Source organism: Euphorbia lathyris, chromosome 7 (assembly GCF_963576675.1).
Source record: "Euphorbia lathyris chromosome 7, ddEupLath1.1, whole genome shotgun sequence".
Lineage (NCBI taxonomy): Eukaryota > Viridiplantae > Streptophyta > Magnoliopsida > Malpighiales > Euphorbiaceae > Euphorbia > Euphorbia lathyris.
Window position 1 is genome coordinate 7,539,047 of NC_088916.1, and position 20,322 is coordinate 7,559,368.

Below are 20,322 nucleotides of genomic sequence, written 5' to 3' on the forward strand. Positions count from 1 at the left end.
TTATTGAATAAATCAAATGAGACCTTCACATCTTTAAGTCTCGACATCTAAATGTTTCATAAATAATGACATTCTTTCCATGGTACACAAGTATTTCTACCACACCCCAACCATTTTCCATTTCACGTTAGCATTTTCCGGGTTTTTTTTCGCTCTTCCTCAATGGATCAGTTGCACAAAATTTTGTTTTGATATTTTACAGCAAATAATACATATTGTATAGATATGAAACATTCTATTTTCTTCTCAAAACGAATCAAAAATGCCATAATCCATCTGACCGGATCAGTTTATTGTAGGTACATTAATCAATCTTCTACCCTTCATTAGCTCCTTTAACAAGTCCGTTGCGAATGTGACAAACCGCAAAGACGCCTTAGGAAACCCAGGCAGCTTCTATCTCCGACGAATTGAAGCAGATAAGACCAACTCCCTTGTCCAATGCCGAATCTTCAACATTGCACAAAAATTTCATTGTTCATATCAGCCCGTTTCATCCTCTTGCTACAACTGATATTGCAGAGGTCGAAAGGTTGAAAGCCGTTACACAGATAGAACTTTTTCAGCAGATTGCTAAATTCAGCAACATCTAAGTATTGAAACGAATAGCAGTTGCGCATCAGCAAAACACGAAGTTAGCATCAGCTTATAAGTTATACCTCTGCATCTGTTGCCAAGAGAGGTGCGGAGTCGGCTACACTACAGCTCAGATCAATGTTTGTTTGATGCTGATAACATGTCCATCGGATAACCTGTGTAAGGGCGAGACACAAAATATATATTTCCCGAACCACTTGGACCTCTCGGAATAGAAGTCAGGCCATAAAGAACGAGTTTTATGCACAGTTCAAAATGGAGACTGGCACAGTGGGCATGATGATTTATGTGAGGTTGAGAACCACTTGTACAGGCAGGCAGCGTGGAACTTGTGCTTGCAAGTCCGGCATGCAAGACGAGGAAGACTGTGATTTGTAGTGTGGATGACACTGTAACATATAGGACACTCCTCAACACCTTCAAATTCTTTGTCGAAATTTCTCTTCCATATTCGTATAGCTTCAGCTAGTGCTCCGTTCTGCATCATGACACAACAAAATATTATGGTCAACTCAAACCCAGTACCCTTTTGTAAAGCAAGCAACTGAATCATGTTGAGCATTTGAAGCTGCTATATTCTTGTTCAGAAGCCAGGTAACAACAACTAGGGGTGTTAATGAGCCAGGGTAGTTCGCAAACTATTCAAGCTCGGGTCGGTTCGAGTTCGGGATTAGGTCAAACATTAACTAGCCTGAGCCTAAGCATCCTCGGGTTCAACTCGAGAGCTCGTGAACACGCTCGACCTACTTACTATATATATATCATTAATTTTTTATTTTATAATTATATCATTTAAATTTGTTGTAATATTATATGTTAAATTTCGTTTATGAAGTTTAAATTTGGTGTTTCCTTCGATAGAAGGCTGAATTAAATAATAAAATGTTAAAACAGATAAATTTGAGTACATCTGAATCGAGCCATTCACGAGTCTCGAGCCGAGACTCGAGCCAAGCCTATTTTTGGTCCTCTCGAGCTCGACCTCACCAATTCTTGAGCCGGGCCGAGCCTACCTAGGTTTGGTCTCGGTTCAGCTTGTTAACACCCGTAACAACAACACAGAAAATTAATAGCTAAAAAGAATTTTCATTTTATTTTAGCAAAATTTATTCACTGGAAATTCAATTCATATAGATTTAACAGCACAAACTCAAATTGACAGCAGGATCTGTACTACATGAGAACACAAGCCTTTTCAGGCATCTGCTGTAATTGCAGATTAAGAAGTGACCAGGATGCAATATAAACTTTTTCTTATTTTAAGTTTTTTTGCTACAATAATGTTGATAACTAATCACATTTTCTCACAAAGTAACATCCAAGAACATTATGCTTTAAGCTTTCGGTTGGGGATAGTTCTTATTTCTTATTTCCGTGCAACATATCAATGTAAAACAAATGAAACACATTAACATATATGAAGTTATCATATAGGAGTGCAAACCTTGGTTTAATGGTAAATGTCAGATACTAATATGAATTGGGCCTTTAACTATTAGCTTAAGCTTTTATTTCAATTGGTTCTATGACATGGTATCACAACCTCTTTGACCAAGTGATCAAGGGTTCGATTCCTGGCAACCCCATTTGTTGATGATCAAGGGTTCGATTCCTAGCAACCCCATTTGTTGATGATCAAGTGTTCGATTCCTGGCAACCCCATTTGTTGATTTAGTTTCAACACATGGTAGATGGGCCTGTGTTGTTCAAGCTTCAAGCCCAGTTGGCTTTCGTGTGCAAGGGTGTCATATATTAATAGGAATTGGGCCTTTAACTATTTAGCTTAACCTTTTAATTCAATTGGTTCCATGGCAGTAAAGTTTCTCCTTTACTGACCAACTGGTCACGGGTTCAAGGTGCAGAAACATCCACTTCACAAGAAAAAATGGAAGTAGGGTGCATATATTGTACGAGATTAGGTGTAACATAGATGGTAACTAGGTGTAATATGTGTATATATACCATGCATCCAAGTAATTCTAAAGATATGATTATATAGAATGTCTTTCCTCTGACCGGACCAAAACTTCCTTTTACTGCCATGTTAGAGCTAGTACTATTTTCTTCCTTCCCTCTCCCATTTCTATAGTCACATGTATGTGAAACAGCCTCCTTTTCCTCCCTATCACCCCCTATCTGTTAAACTTAGACACCTAGAAGTTTTTGTTGATTTGAACAATTCACTGCCACTTCCGGAATAAATTTTCTCTATTTATCCTTAGGTTCCACTAGATGGATGGGTGACTTAAAGTTAGATTGTCGTATCGTATGATACTAATAATCAGACCCGGTGAACAACTTTAGAAATCAACACTCCCCGGTAGAAAGCAAAAAGATGAAAATAAGAGAAAAAATATAAAAAATCCTTAGCAAGTACCTGATTACGAACAAACAACATCATAGACATCAACCATTTCCTTTGCTTCACTTCGCTAATGCCAAGGCTTCTCATACAGTCAACATCCACAGGGCGTAAAGGATAGGATGCAGGAAGACGAATGACTAGATCCATTCCTGTCTCATCCTTTGTATATGTAGCCACTACCTCATTTGCTGATTTGCTTACGCTGACTGAGAAATTCTCATCAGCAAAATTGGCAGTCTTTATCTGCAACAGTGAAATTTTATCAGCAAAGCATTCCAACAACTATTGTAAATTACCAAACCAGCCCATATTCAACTTTTGCTTTTCTTTTCCCAGTTGATTTGTCACCATGCAAAATCTTTAATTAATATAAACTGTTTAGAAGAAGGTCTTGAGAATCCATAGATTTGACAACAAAACCATGAAATTAAGCATCAAATATAAAAAATACTTTTTTTGTTTTATGATACGCTGCTGCTTGTGTTTTATAGGATCAGTAAGAGATTAAGGGTATTTTTTTGGGGGGAAAACAGATCTAAAAAGATTCCTTCATTCATTTAAACATGGGATAAGCTCCTAAAACTTACAATGTCAAAATAGTCCCTTATCTTGAGACAATTCAATGGGGAATTGGATTCTGCAAAATTTGTGGATTTTGTTCCACTTATATCAACAAAATCGTGAATTACATACATGATATCGCCAATTAAATAATGTTTTAAGATTCAAAAAGGTGATTTTACTTGAATAGAATACACTCTTCTATCTTATCCAACTTTGGCAACTCAAATATGGTACATACTATGGAAGCAACCATTTTTGCATTCAAACTTATGAGTCCAAAAATGTTACGTAATGGCCTTAGATGCCAAGAAGTTTAGTTCTCTCTTTCTTCCTCTTAATCGAAGTATTCCATCTCCTCAATTGTTTTTTCGATTTTTTATTTATTTCCTATTATTATTTTTCTTTTTTTATTGAATATTGAATCAAATGAATTCAAGAAAATGCAATTGAAAGTATATTTAGCTTGAACTATCATGACAAGGGGACAAAAGAGTCACTTTCCAATGAAATAAAATTTGCTATCAAACAGCACATACCTGTGATAATTCATTCACAATTAGGGGAGGACTGCACCACAATCTTGTAAAAGTTTCAATTGAAGATGAAGCTGAACGGTCACGCAAGTCGGTAAACCAGCCTCGAACATACGCAGGAAGAACACGAAGCATCAGACCGAATAATGCTCCAGAAAGAGAAGCCATTTTCTCAGTTGTAACAGGCCATAGCGGTTCCACACTAAATAACAATGAACCCGTTGAAATAGCAGTTTTTGCTGCCTCAGCAGCCTCCAATGCCTCAGCAGGAAGATCAGCATCTTTCTTTTTCAGACTCTGTGCAGTGCATAATTCTAAGGGAATATGCTGAAAGAGACAATCTAGTATCACTGAACTAGCCGAATCTTGTACATATTGGACCAATTGCTCCCTTGCAGCTGATAACGATGGTAATGACCATAAATGCGATAGCAACAAAGACCAAGCAAGATATACATTTACCTGCATATAGAAGATGTAAGCTTATTAGTAATTAAAAAAAATGTAAGCTTATTGCAATAAACAAATTCCTAAAGGCTGCAAAGTTATAAATCAAAGAAAAAACCAGAGTCCTTATTCAGCAAGTTACCCGCTCAGGTGCCATCAAATCCATTTCAAGAACTTCATAAGGTAGATTCTCAATCATGTGAGATAATTCATCCTTCAAGTGCACATTTCTTTCTGATGATACTTCAAGCATACTTGAATTTTTTTCGCCCATCACATTACCAGCAGAAGAAGAAGCAGCATCTTCTTGAACAATAGCCATCTGTGAAACAGGCTCGGTTGAGAGAACAACATAAGCAGCAAATTGCATTGGTGGTACTGGTATAGAGGAGAACAAAATTGCATATAAAGAACTTATAGACCCTCTGCTTAAACCCCAAAACTCAATAGATTTTACGGCTTTGTCCCTAGCCTGTGGTGAAGAGTAAACAACGTTGGAAGCAACCAACTCCCAGAAGTAAGGAGTATCAAGCCGAGATTTGGCAATAATAGATGCAGCCTCATGACAATAAGAACTTGCAATTGCCTCGGAAATGCCTGTGCAAAAGAACAAGCGAAGAATGCCTTCAAGGATTCGATCTGTAGTTGGAGCCCACTTTTCAACTCCTTTAGGATGTGAATCGTTTAATTCTGGCTGTTGAATTTCAAATACCCCAGAAAATATAGAAAATGCTGCCAATGCATCTGTTGCAACATTTATAGGAGCCAAGTCTGGAATCAAAACAAACTGCTTGAGATTCCTAAGAACGTCATCATTCTTAGAGGTAGAGCTGTTATTAATGGCATCATTAACATTTTCAGTAACTTCCTCCAGTATCACAACTGCTGGCTGAATCCAAGACCTCAATTGCAGGAAGAAAAACTCCCAGTCTTCCTCAGTAAATTCTTTCCAGCAATAACCAACAGAAATGATCATTAACTTCGATAGCAGTAGCTGCACCACCGGTAACTTGTTACCACTAACCAAACCACTAGTACTGTGCCTCTGCTTCCGAAATAGATCTAGTATGAGTTCTCTTTCCTCAAGACTTATGTTTCTCTCAAGCTTAAATGATTTAGTATGGCCAGTTGCAGTTCGAGGATAACAAGCAATAACCAGATGGAACCATTCTTCCATATCTGTAATGTGAGAAATAAAACAAAGACAACTTATGAGGAAAAGGTACAGAGGGGAGGGAATAGCATCAATGATATCTTCATTCAAGAAGAAATTGAAATATATGATGGAATGATAAGGATCATAAAAACACTAGATCACTCAGGGGCAATGAAGGGGAGTAGATCCAGCCCCACCAATTCATTTGCCACCATTCATGGGCAAAAGATTTGTGCCTTTTCCCAAATGTCACTAAGTAGCACATATACACACTAAATAGAAAAAGCACATGGCAGGGATCATTAACACACTACCATGAATGAAAATTAACATAAAACCCTTAAATTTGTAGCAAAATGAAGCATAAAATAGGCAATCTTGTGTCCATGTACTTGAAAAGCATGCACGTACCTTGTCCTGTTTGCCACAAAACCAAAGGTGGAAATGATAGAATCCTCTGAAGCCAATCTTTAACAGTATCTTGCATCCAATCTTCGTGGATATCCCCCTCAGATTCATCAGGCATAACTCTTCTCTGACATAAAGGTCGCACAAGAACACTGACAATTAGCGGAAGAATCTTCAAGCAATTGCGGTTTATTACTTCACCTATAAAGAGCTTATTGACAAGCAATCCAAAGAGTTCCCTAGCTTTTTCTTCTCCCCAAATGTCATCTTTTAAGAGAGTGAAAAGCAAAGACAAAAGAGCTCTCAAAAATGGTTCTTCTATTTTGTGCAATTCACCAGCTACAATAGGCCCAAAACTAAACGAACAGCATCTACCAGTTTCCCCATGAACAAGAGCACCATCAAGTAAGATGTGGATGATGGAATCTAACAAGGTTTCCTGGAGACGGAAATCCCAACCCTTGGCACATGTGGTCAGAAAGGGTAAGAAAGAAGCTAAGGCACTGCCTCCGGGCCATTGCCATGTGCATAATATCTCAGCAGTAATCCAGACCCGAGCAGTAAGTTCACTATTAGTTTCCTTTTCAACATAACCAGCTAAAATTCTATTGATCCCAATCTTGAACATGAGTTTCTCAACTAAAGAAACAAACTTTTGAGCACCAGATGCCTGCAGTCAACACATCAAAGCAAGATTAAACATTAATGGAAGTAAAAAAAAAAAAAACATCATTAAATGAGATGTTTTTAATGGAAAAAAAAAAGAGAAAAAAAAACAAAAGGAATAAAAAGAAGAACACTTATTATATGAGACATTATAAATGAAAAGACAAAACTTCACTATAGGAGCTGCATCAGAAGACTCATTAATCTTGGAATGAAATATTTCATGAATTAACAAAAAAAAAACTACTTCCATTGGCATGCCTAAAATACGAACCACAAGATTTGCAAAAAAAAGAGATTAGAAAGCCAAAATCACTCAAATACAATCTGGAGATTGCAAGGAAAAAAACAAATAATTAATGCATTACATCAGGACAAAGATAATCCCCCTCGGAGTCCGTATCCCAGATCAAAGACTATTGCTCTAAGCCAATGTCGACAACAACTCTCCTAAATCATGGGAAATTTGCCCCACCATGGGGGGGCACCTCAGTGACTAACCCGAGGTATCGATGCTACCGTTAACACTGGACATCAACCAGGGTTGACCTGTCCATATTGCTTTCCCAACCAGCCAGGCCTTACTATAACCAACCTCACAGATCCCACTCAATCTTTTACACCGATGTATCGCACTCCCTTGTAAGTTCTCTCTGTATTGTATATCACATCTTTTCTGTATTACATGGACATGTATTTATATACACAACTAGCTAGTTATCCCAAAAGTCAAGTAAACATGTTTACCCCACAAGTAGCCTAAACATCTTTACCCTACAGCAGCCTTGAGCATACTCTATCTTAATTTCAAAACATACAGCAGCCTAAGCAGCCTTGGGCATGCTCTATATTAATTACACTCCCCCTCAAGCTGGAGCATAGATGTTAATCATGCCCAGCTTGGTACATATGTAGTTAACTCGATTTCCGGGTAACGCTTTCGTAAACACGTCTGCCAATTGCCCCCTGTTATGATGTGTGGAGTTGTGATTGTGCCATCGTCTAGCTTTTCTCGAGTAAAGTGGCAGTCAACTTCTATGTGCTTTGTTCTTTCATTGAATACAGGATTGTTGGTGATATAGATAGTTGCTTCATTATCACACCATAACTTCATAGGTTTCGTCTGAGCGAACCCGATCTCACCAAGAAGATTGCGTAGCCATACAAGTTCACACGTAGTTTGTGTCATAGCCCTGTACTCAGATTCAGCACTAGATCTAGATACCACACTGCTTTTTACTTTTCCAGGATACGAGGTTGCCTCCGACAAATACACAATAACCTGTGGTAGAACGCCTATCTGTAAGATCTCCGCCATAATCCGCATCTGTGAAACCTTCAACTGTGTGATGACCATGATTTTGATACAGTATACCATGTCCCGGAGTCCCCTTTAGGTATTTCAGAATGTGACTGACAGCATGACAGCATCCCAGTGTGAAGTTCTCAGGGATGACATGAATTGGCTTACAACACTTACTGCGAAGGAAATATCAGGACGAGTGATTGTGAGATAGTTCAATTTTCCAACGATTCGTCTATATTTTTCAGGATTTAGGAGTAAATCTCCATCGCCAGTCACTTCCCATTTGGTATCATAGGTGCATCACAAGTCTTTGCCTCAACCATTCCAGCATCATTTAACACATCTAGGCTGTATTTTCTCTGAGCGAGATAAATCCCTTTACGGCTCCGAAAAACTTCAATCCCCAAGAAATATTTCAATTGTCCTAGGTCCTTTGTCTGAAAACAAGTACCAAGGAATTCTTTCAGTTTTGTAATGTCAGTCTCATTATTTCCGGTAATCACAATATCATCAACATACACTACTAGTAAGATGCACCCAGAACTAGATGATGGGTAGAACACAAAATAATCATAGGCACTTCGACGAAGACCAAATTCAATAACGGCAGCACTGAATCACGCAAACCAGGCACGAGGAGATTGCTTCAATCCATACAAAGACCTGCGTAACCTGCAAACTTTTCCAGACTCCCCTGAGCAACAAAACCAGGAGGTTGCTCCATGTATACTTCCTCACGTAAATCACCATTCAAAAAGGCATTCTTGACATCAAGTTGATAAAGCGGCCAGTTGTAAGTAGCAGCCAAAGAAACAAACAGGTGAAAATGTTTCTAAATAATCAATGCCATAAGTCTGAGCATAACCTTTTGCAACCAAACGAGCCACCAACTGAATCTAAAGAGGCTACAAAAGACTTGGAGGGAGGTGATAACGCATCATAACATACAAACGAAGAAATTGGGTAAGTGCATTGGCGGGTACCTTTCCGGAGGGCGATAGGAAGATCAATGCTAGGATCTGAAGGCGGGGAATATGACTGGAGCGGGTGGTGAGATAAACTGTAGTCTTAAAATACATTCAAGAGACCCTAGCTCTTCACTGATATTAAACCCTGGGAAATACTACCCAGTAAACCAAGAAAAAGAAAATCAGAGAACCTAACGCTCTGACACCATGTAAGTTCTCTCTGTATTGTATATCACATCTTTTCTGTATTACATGGACTTGTATTTATATACACAACTAGCTAGTTATCCCAAAAGTAAGCAAACATGTTTACCCCACAAGTAGCCTAAACATCTTTACCCTACAGCAGCCTTGAGCATACTCTATCTTAATTTCAAAACATACAGCAGCCTAAGCAGCCTTGGGCATGCTCTATATTAATTACATCCCTCAACCAGGTCATCATAAGAAAATACTTAAAAATCTTTAGGTGTCAGATATGAACTATTTATCAAGCAAGGACATTAACCATGAGCATTTTAGGCATGCCAAAATATTCCAAACTCCAAGCAGCAGCGAAAAATTGCCACATAGTTCTTGAAGGCGCAAGGGGGTCCTACAGCCTAGGCGCAAAGCGGAAGGCTCAGGAGGATGCCTGAGCGACACGAGGCGCATTAAAGAAAAATAATATACAAAATCATAAATAACAACAATTAACATATCTAAAATGCAACAATTAGTCAAAACTAAATCATAAATATAAAATGCAAGAAAAAAATTCCAAATTAGCTACTAACTCTTCCATAATCATAATTCATAATAAAAATTCTACTTCTAATAAAAGACTAAAGCTCAACCAAATCCTAAGCTAATTAATAATAGTCTAATAACTGCTTTTCATCAATGCTAAACTCTCCATTTGCGATATCATATTTCTAAACACTTCAAATTGGAGCAGTGTTTTTTGTGTTGTTCTTTGCGATATTTCTGCCGTCTAAATCTTTTTTTCCTTTTTATTTATTTATTCCTTCCTATTCTAATTTAATTTCATTTGTAGATCATATAGATAGGAAAGGTCTGAGATTAAAAGATCCTATTTTTAACTTGGAATCCTGAAAAACAATGTGTAGCTTCTAACTTTGTGAGGCGCTAGGCGCACTCAGGCATGAGCTTTTTTAATAGAGTTCACCTTTTGGCTTCTCAGGCGACATACCTGGAGCATAGAGCCTTTTGAGCCTAAGGTGCGCCTTTGATATGAAAACTAACATCATTGACACCAAATGGTGCATTGACTACTTTTGTGCAAGGCAGGAATATGGTAATTAAACACAACATATTTTCCCATTTTTATGGTCATTGAATCACATGCAACATTGTTCATACTTCCATATTGTTTATTTATAAAATGAAAACCAGGAAAAACATCTTTAAGAACATTAAAAGAAAGAAAAAAATAAAGCTGGAGAAATCCCAATTCCACAAAATGTAAAATAATCATCAAAATACCACTTACATTAACACTAACTGAAACATCTGCTACATCTAAGGAAGGCATTCCCACTGGAGCACAGAAGTCTTGAGTAATCCACAATGGCCAATTTTCATCCTTAATCAGAAGCTGATTTAAAAGATTTTGTTCCTCAGCTTCATTATGGCAGAAACTTGAAAGAACTTCACACATCCACTTACAGCACAAAGAAGTGATTCTATTTGCATTAAGCATTGGTTCCTTGAAGATGACAGACCTAACAAATTGAACTAGGATACTCCCCAATCTCCTTAGAATGTCGCTACTGAAGCTTGTCCAAAATTCTTCATTTATTTTACAATAAAAACCATGCAAAGACTCACCAAGCTCTGACCAGCCTTCAATTTTATTCTTTGAGTTTTCATCAAGTACCTCATCTATCGTTTCTTCCATGCTGTGTTGCCAGTGCATTATATATACAGAAGCCAAGATATCTGAAACCAAACCTGTTTCCTCACTGATTGCTTGCAAGCAATACAGGCTACCCTTCAAAATATCCAATGCAAACTGAGCCATCTTAATCACGTCACTAGAGATCTTATTATCCACTGAAAAGTTGTTTGCTTCAGCAGTTAAGAGAAAACCTGAATCCCTGACTGAATTAAAGGGGGACTGACAAATAAAAGCAAGCAATTTTTTATGAACTTCCTTCAATATCAGAACTATTGCATCTCTGGACAGAAAAGAGATCCCATTGCCCTGTGTTGAGCCACCAAGAGCAGAACTGCAAATAATACACGAGAGAGCATTACAACAACAAATAAAAAGAAAAGACGACTCCCAGATTGAGGAACCAAGGACTCAAATGAAAGATCTTTCTAACAAATGTGGCACAACCAGCACTCCATAAATAACATATCAGCACAAAAATAAAGAAACTCAACCAGCTTTCAGACAAATGTTAATCCAAGAAAAAAAAGGTTATGTGCACACAAGCTGTTGCATAAAACCTCAGGACGGAGTACAATTCTAAAAACAATATAAAAACCTTACATGGCATATTCTTATCATAGGTTGCATATTCATTGAACTAGATCGATAATTAAATAATAAGGTAAAATACAGTTGGATCACTAAACTTCCATTTTTTTTCTATTGAGCCCTTGATATTATTGCATTTGCATAGGGCCCTAACGTTTTATTTTTACACGTTGAGAACTTCCTTTGATAAAAAATTTATATTTAAATAATAAATTCAGTTAACAGTGTTAAATGAATTATTAAACAATTGACATCCGAAAATGAAAAAGGAAATAATTAAAATACAAAAAAAAAAATTACATTGAAAATCCATTCCCATACAGGACCTTCAAATTTCAAAACAGGCCACCCAAATGAATTAGTTAAATTTGGTAAAGAAAGCCCTCAGTGCGTAAGAAACTTAGAGTTCAAGAGCCAAAAACAACCCAGTAGATTGGCAGGGGCTCAATAAGGGGAGGGGGAGGGGGGGAATCATTTTTCAGGGGTGCAAAATTCGAGGACTGAGTAGTGTTTTTTGCAGCTAAGTAAGAAGTTATAGATTAGAAGCTAATGTATGTTATGAATTAATATGTGAATGCACAAAAATAATTTTTCACCCGAGTCACATTGACCCTTTAAGATAAGACCTTATAAATGATAAAACATCCTATAAAAGTGTGACTCAATATATACCAAATTACCAATCCACGACCCCAATGGAAGTCAAGATCTCCATTATTTCATATTTGATTTCTTTAGAATAATATACAAAATACCAGACCTTCAACATACATACCATACAAACTGAGCAGCTGAAACCCTTGAAGGAGAAGAGGAACAGGTGACAGCAATTACAGATGATTCAAGAAGCTCATGATGCCAGTCGCTGGGATTGGACCAGTGCCGATAATTGTGATGTCTCTCTTTCCTATTCATAATTTCAATCCTTGCTTTTTCTAGAAGCATTGCTAACAAAGCTAAGCAGTCTGATTCTTCAGACCCAAGCTCAATTCCCGACTTTCCTTGTTTAATCGCATATGAAATAATTGTACTCCACTGTTCAGGGAAACATTCATCATTGAGAAGTACAAGCAATAAATCAAGTCGATTACTAATGGATGAACTAAACCCTGCCAAACACCATGGAATAAATGTTTCTTTGAATACTTGCATGAAGCATTCTGGTTTCAATTCTGTGTCTCTATAATCAGAAAAGGAAGAGCACTGCCCTTCATTGTAGTAAAAAAGTTCCTGGACTATTTTGCGTGGTCCAAATAATGAAACCGCAACTGACAAAAGTCTCAAACCCTCTGGTATGTCCTGAGATCAAGAGAATACTTAAGATTCAAATGAAATATGACCAAATACTAGCAACAAGAAAAAAGGAAAAGGAAAAGCGGAAGACTGAAATCTGCATAGCACCATAAACAACTTGCTACATTCTGAGCATCAAACACCTACAGACCATGCAAAAACAAAAACACAATTGAACCTGTGTTTTTCCAAGAATTTCATTGCTCTTATATGGATCTGTATTCTCCATTCTACACTGTTTAGGGCCAAGTTTGTCATAAGCAGATGAATGCATATGCTTTACTTCGAACTTAAGCATGCAAAAGCTCAATTTTCTTTAATTCAGAGTTCAAATCAATTAATTGCATGGTTTTACAAGAGCTCCAGATCAGTAGAGTAAATATAATAATGAATTAAACCTGACAAATTACTATTAGAAACCTTATTTTTAATAGCACTAAGAAAATATATCCGCAAGGTTGTATAACATGGACAAAAGCTTTTTAAAAGAAAAAAAAAATCTGCTTGTGGCTTATTTTCTGTAATTTGCTTGAGAAATATCATCTTTATAACGCCCAGCAGTTAAATGAAAGCATTTGAAGCTTGTCATGGCCAACTATTTAAGCATTGTACAGCCAAAAACTGCTGGAGCCATGGAACCATGTATTTTCACATACTCAAGCAGGATTATGGATAGTAGTTTGGACAAACAAAATAGCATTCCAAAATGCAAATAAGCAATATAGCAAATAAATAATTGCAGCCTTGTTTAAGAATAAAGAGAAGTTCTCCAATTTTCCATTTTCCAACTAAAATTTTGAAATTTATGTTTATTTTTATTTTTAGTTTTCTATTTTTTATTTTTCTATCAATTCCCTATAGATGTTCTTATTTGGTTTATTTAAATAACCATATGACATCCATAATTATAGTAGAGATATACAAATTTTCAAACTTTATTTTATCCAATTCAAAGATATATTTCAGAATGTACCACAAAATTTAAAATATCACAAACTTTCACTTCATCATGAAGCATAAAACTCATTTGTGTTTGATCCTTATTTTTATTCTTTCTATTAAAAAAAAAAGTCATAAACCTAAAAACTTAAAAGAAAAATGGTTATTAGAAGTAGATACAGTTGTTTTCAGGTATAGAACCCAACATAGATTTCACATGGCCATGGTTTCCATCATATTACATGTTATCGGGTGGACGGAAAACAAGCTATAGTTGTTTACTAATTCTAGGTTAAGAGTTGGAAATTCATTTCCAGTTGCTATTACCAAATTTGTTCAACTATACAAGAAATATTCAATTTTCGATGGAAAACAACTAATATAGTAATATATTATACCTCACTATCAATATTATTAAGCTGGTAATTTTGTTTTACCGTTGAAGTAATTAACATAACATTTTTATTGACACCAATTTATTATACTTTTCCTGTTATTTTTATTTCGTTCTAATATATGAATATGTAATCTAGATGATACAACTTTTCTCCATTAAGTGATCTGACAAACAAAGTCTATGTCTACAGGAAACTTTTCTAGACAGGGCTGCAAAATCCAGAAATTTTCTGCAAGTCTGGGACAAATACAAATCCAAAAACAGAAACATAAGACATCACAAGAACTCAACGAATAACAACAAGTCTTGCTCAAATATGTTAAGAAATAGTAACTTACCAGAGACTTTATGAATGGTAAAGATTTGGCCAACATTGGTCCCACTAAATAAACCAAGGGCCAACTTTCACCACTCTGCGATGAATGTTGTTCCAGTAGTGACAAAAATTTAATGACCTGTTCTACATTTTCAATATTACTTCCTATGTCCTCTTTTTTCTGGAACATCTGAAGACAGTTCTCCTGAAAAGCCACACAAAATGTAGGGAGTAAATCATGTTCTATTGAATAAATTCCTGATAGAATTTCTATGGTACACTTTCCCAACTCTTCGGAATAAATCATAGATGGCTTGACATTCAAGGATTCCACTATCTTCCTTTGAGAAGTAACAGAGGCATCCTCAGACATTTCAATGGGAACCCCATTCTGATCTTTGAAGCCAGCAAATGAAAGGTATTCATGCCACAGAAGCTTTACCAGGATACTCTCAATAAGAGTAACCCTAAAACGATGCACAGAATCCGAACTATCACAATATCTGGAATGAAAAAAATATGTTAAAACACCATAAAACTTAACCCAATGCAGAAGAAAAAAGATGAAACATCATCGCAATATTCACTACCAAACATCATTTAAGTAACTGGATACAGCATACAAATAGAATGATATGTCAAGAAAACTGAATAGAATCGTACCTGGATGCATTACGGAACCCCCAAAGAAAGCATTCCTTAAATGCCTGGAAAAATGCTAGATTATCATCAGTTATTGAATGCGATAAGGTCCTTCCATCCCATAGGTTTGAGAAAAAGTCAAGAAGAAACTTCTCCCCAGTAACTGATTTAGAAGGCACGGTACTTAAAAACAAAATCAGAGCTGGATAAGAGACTTGCTGTGATCCATAGCACCCATTCCGAAGAAAATGCAAAAACCGGTTCAGCACAATTTTCTGAACATTCAACAAAGTCCAACTTTCAGGAAATCTTTTTGAGAATAGCAATATTGCTTCCCACATTGATGAATGACAAGTAGGATCTTTTTCTTGAAACGCACCAAGTATTGAAGCAGCAAGAGTTTTCATAGTCCCTTCATCAAAGGTATGAGGAATGTTTTTAATGAAACTCTTCAATACTGAATATGTAGCTGACCGAATTGCAGTACTCTGGGATTTCAAGAAGTCCAGAAAATATTTGTGAGCAGAAAATAAGTTCTCAGCAAAAGAGATAGCAGTCGTTCTAGCCTTTGAAGCATGTTTTGATTCACCAGCTACATTTTCAAACCCAGGCCGTTCAGATTGCATAGGAACCAAAACATCTAGAAGTGTGGCCAATGCCAATAATGATGAAGATATGACCTGAAAACCAAGAAAAGCTTAGAACTTTATATATGCAACAGCAGCATGAACCCCATAAAAGAATCTGAAGCAACTGTAATAGCAGCGGCCTGTGTACTGAAGTTCACGCTAAATCATCACATTTTAGCAACATCCAAACCACTGTTCTCTTACAATCCCATCCAATTATTTTATGTTTTCATTTTTGGCCAAATTTGACATGTTGTTTACTATATCCATGTAGTAATGATAATAATAACAGTAACACTATTTCTACATCATTGATTAGATTAAAGAATCACACACATTCTCTCTCTCTTAGTTCTAGAAACCACCTAAGCCACAATGATTGATTAATGTGGAGGTCAGCAGCATTTAGCATGGGGAAAGGACTTGGAACCATTTACAATGTCATTTCAAGCAAATAGAAGTTTTTGGGAGAGGTCTTGTTCATGTAAATGCTCATCAATCAGTTTGCTAGATGATGAGAGGACTAATTTATGCAATATCATTTATTAGACTCTATCGAATATGAGAAATCTCAAGTCTTTTACCCCTACCTATAACAATGTTTTTTGTTAGGGCACAAAAAAGAGAGTTCATGTTCCAGGAACCATCACACTAAATAACCAAAGAACTCTAACCCAATTAAATCATACAAAAATTTTGAGAAACATCTCCAACCACCACAGGAAGACATGAAGTTCCAAAATGGGTAATCTACAAAGCACAGCCATCAATGTCCATTCACAGACATTAAAACATGCATTTGAAGAAAAGATAGGCCTTTAAAGAGGCAGGAGTTGGTCAAGCCAAAAGGACCTCGCCCAATAAAGGTTTTGTTGCCTGGACACTGGTGCCAGGCTAAGGTTCTATAAACCAATATGTATACGAAATCAAAGAGAAGGATATAAAATAGGTCATCGCAAACCTGCTGGTGTATGTCCTCTAATTCATCTGGAGCAGTTCCTTTATCTGACATGTTTTGTGGTGTGAGCTTCAAATTTTCTTCCAAACACATAAATATCTCAGTTGTGCATAAAATTAGAGCATCTAATCTCTTTTCCTGTGCAGGAAAGGCCGCCTGCACGCACAACAAATAAGGTATCATAGAAACACAAGTTCTTTGTACAAGGGCAAGGACCCACTGAGATGAAATTTTCCACAAAAAGGATTCAGCAAAGGAAAAAGTTAAGAGAGATTAAGATAATTTATATGCACATTACGACCAACAAATGCACCTACACAAAATGTGGAACATGCTGAAGTTGCAAAAACAAGAACCCAAGGTGAATAGACCATAAGAGAAAGTGATGAGAAAAGATTCAGCCGCCTCTTTGAGAAAAATTAATTATGAAATTGGCAAATTAACAGAAAAAAGATCCATGTAGCTGAGCCCAATAGTTTAAGATTAAGAGTTTGCTAAGTCAACGGAAACCTAATGGGCTTGTTACAAAAGAAGCTACATCCACGCAATTATATCATCTAGCAACCCCAGCTTCCTTTCTTATTGGCACTTTTTCTAAAATCAAGCTAATTTAAAATTTCTATCCGCTGATATCCCTCTACTCATTCCAATGTTCCAAAAAAAAAAAAATTAATAATAACAATCAGTTAACATACAATTGATAATGATTACTCCCTCCGTTTCATTATATAAGTCGTTTTAGAAAGTGATTTTTTTTCCAAAATTTAAGTCGTTCTAGTTTTTCAATAATTTTTAGTTTAGTTTTTCTGTCCAAGCATTGCATTTTTGTCTTGGTTTTCAATGTATCCATGTGTTTGTTAACATTCCAAAGCTTATTCCCCAACCATTACATGAGAGAGAATTTTTCTTTTTAAGTTAAATGTAAACCATTAATTTGACTCTATATTAATTGTATTTCTTAATTTGTGTGAAACGCCCTAGAATGACTTATATAAGGGAACGCAGGGAGTATTAACTAAGAAACTTTTGCGGCATAAATAAATGATATCCAGTGTGCAACACTCTCGAGCATTACAAACGATAAATAGCAAAAAGTGGACTGAAACTGGTCTCCCAAAAGTTGCATAGATCATTATGCAAATGGTGAAACCGCTAGAGAACTTGGACTTTTATTACTTATCCAGTAATATATATATATATTTGGGAGTTATAAACAACAAATAAATGTTTGCAGCTTAAAGAAGTCATGAAAAACCTGTAGCGATCTCTTAGCAGCCAGAGAAACTTCAGAAACGGAATCAAATTGAGAAAACCACCATGGTCCCATCAAATACTTCAGATGTGGCGCTATATCTCTTCTACAAAATCACAAGTTCCGACACTTCAACATTATGAATGGAAAAGAAAAAATTCAGAACTGAAAAAAATATAGATGGACCATGCTAATATATCCTCATCTACTAACAAAAAAAAAAAGAAGAAAAAACAAAGGATTCTCCTTTTTAGCGTTCAAAAAGGCAATACTATCAAAAAATAAAAATCCCATGCGAGCTTAAATATAAGAGATACTCATACCCGACAGCAACAACAAGACAGCTCATTGTCTCATGAGTGGCTCGCCGGACTTCTCTATTATAATCCAATAACAGCCTCTTGTATTCAAAGGCCTAACACGACAATAAAAATTGTCAGAGCTCATACTAAACAAAAATACCTAAAGCAAGAAGCACTAAGAATAACCTCAACTCAATACTAATGAACTGATAAAAATTATTTATTATTCAACATGTATACAAAAACAGTAAAAGAACACTAGTTTCATAAGCTCACTAATATCAATCCAACATTAGCAATGAATCAATAAGAAGACAGCAATATGATTTATGAAAGTTGAAAAACAATTCAAGCTTGGTAATTATAATTTCACTTTAGATTGAACAGGAGGAGGTATAGCATGGTTGTGATACAAGCAAAGAATCCCCCTTAGATTTCTTTTTTCTCATATGAATTACACATGGCATAGTCAAGCAGTTTCTAATAACTAGACTTAATACATAATGAGCCCCCTGAACTTGGCCTGAAAATTTGATTGGCCCCTGAACTTAAATAAGCTTGCTTAAAGTAACCTATTGCCTCCTCAATTTGTTTAAAGTGACCTATTGACCCATGAACTTGCTTAAAGTCATCTATTAGCCCCCTGAACTTGCTTAAAGTGGTATATATTTTCAATTTGTCCAAATCTAAAAAAAATCGAAATTAAAAAATAAAGGTCTAATTCGTGATTCTAAATCTCCAAAACAAATTAACTTTCTATTTTTTAGATCTTTAGTCTTTTTACAATTTAGGGAGTTAATCATGTCATTTTAAACAAGTTCATGGGCCTAACGAGACACTATATAAGTTCGGGGGGGCAATCAAAATTTTTAGGTCAAGTTCAGGGGGCTAATGATGTATTAAGCCTAATAATTATGACTAACCCTTTTTTGTATAACGACTTGGGAAAAGATAACAAGAATCCATCAAAGAATTGCATTTATTTGAGCCCATAAAACTCAAAAGATTTGCAAGAGACTATATAAATAGAGGCATATGGGAAGAGATTGAGAATGATAAATAGCATACCCATTGGGGAATAATTGGAACCAAGTCTTTACCAGACTTTTGCTTGAATAGAACAGAGAGAGCTTGCAGAGCCTTCAGCTATAAGAAAAATGACAACAGAATGAAAATTTAATATACTGACCAACAATACACGTATAAATTTTATGTTTATGCACATATTTGCCTTGGTTGTAGGGTCCTTCCTAGCCAATCTCTTCAAGTGTAGAGCTACTTCACTATCTACATCCTGCAAAAACAAATTGTTTATTGTAGAGATATCAAGAACAGACGCAGATAACTCCCAAATTGCTCTTATTTACAAATACAAAATAATCATCACTTCTTGCTGTTGCTTAAAAGTTAAAATCATTCACTTCTACATAAGAAAAAGCGAAGCATACCAAGAAAAGACTGGATTCCTCGCTAGAAAGAGAAGTATCAAGACGAGAACTCCCGACATAGCCACCAAATCCCACGGCTGCCGCAGAACTAGACGGCAACAGCGCAGCGGCGAGGCTGTAATCAACTCCGAAATTAGTACCGATAAATAAAGAATTTGGTCATAACATAGAATCAAACAGCAAAATCAACAAAAAGCATAATACTACCTGCTGCTTGAAGGACGAGACTTGCTCCTTTCGCCTTTCTGTCTCCCCATAATCAGCTTGCGCAGCTGCAAAACTGTCTTCTCTTTTCTTTTCTCCAACCTCAAATCAAAACTATCAATCTCAGTCCTAACTGCGGAAATTCAAGTTACCTATTTCTTTCTCAGGATTATATTATATTTTCAGTAATTAAGTCCGCGTTGTCCTGTTTAAAAATTGAGTATGTGTTATTTATGATGAAGCAAGCTTGATTGAATTTAGGTGAGGTTAGTGAATTGCTATTTTCGTCCTTTTCCTTTTTTCTGTAAAAAAAAATTGTGAATGGTTTCACCCTACCACTCAAAACTGAAATTCTGAAAATAATTGATAAGTTATAATCCAAGAATCCCGTAAATGGATAATTAAAAATTGGACGAGGTACATTTTTTCATGAAAATATAAGTT

General features: G+C 36.1%; 1 protein-coding gene across 2 annotated transcripts; it reads right to left on the minus strand.

Moving 5' to 3' along the window:
• On the minus strand, positions 1-20,078 carry LOC136200682 (E3 ubiquitin-protein ligase listerin). Of its 2 annotated transcripts, XR_010673438.1 has the most exons (17): positions 19,882-20,078; positions 19,675-19,789; positions 19,458-19,520; positions 19,295-19,372; positions 18,248-18,339; positions 17,928-18,030; positions 16,676-16,828; positions 15,107-15,765; positions 14,466-14,946; positions 12,274-12,797; positions 10,503-11,241; positions 6,074-6,740; positions 4,649-5,685; positions 4,063-4,521; positions 2,975-3,205; positions 660-1,075; positions 1-510 (listed from the first exon to the last, which is right to left on the minus strand). XR_010673438.1 is itself a non-coding variant. In XM_065991104.1 (16 exons), the coding sequence occupies exons 1-16, from the start codon at positions 19,929-19,931 to the stop codon at positions 848-850; spliced, it is 5,679 nt and encodes a 1,892-aa protein (XP_065847176.1). In that variant the 5' UTR covers positions 19,932-20,078; the 3' UTR covers positions 1-847. The 2 variants fall into 2 exon arrangements, 1 of the variants encoding a protein (XP_065847176.1); XM_065991104.1 differs by having other exon boundaries at positions 1-1,075.
• Positions 20,079-20,322: the final 244 nt, after the last annotated feature.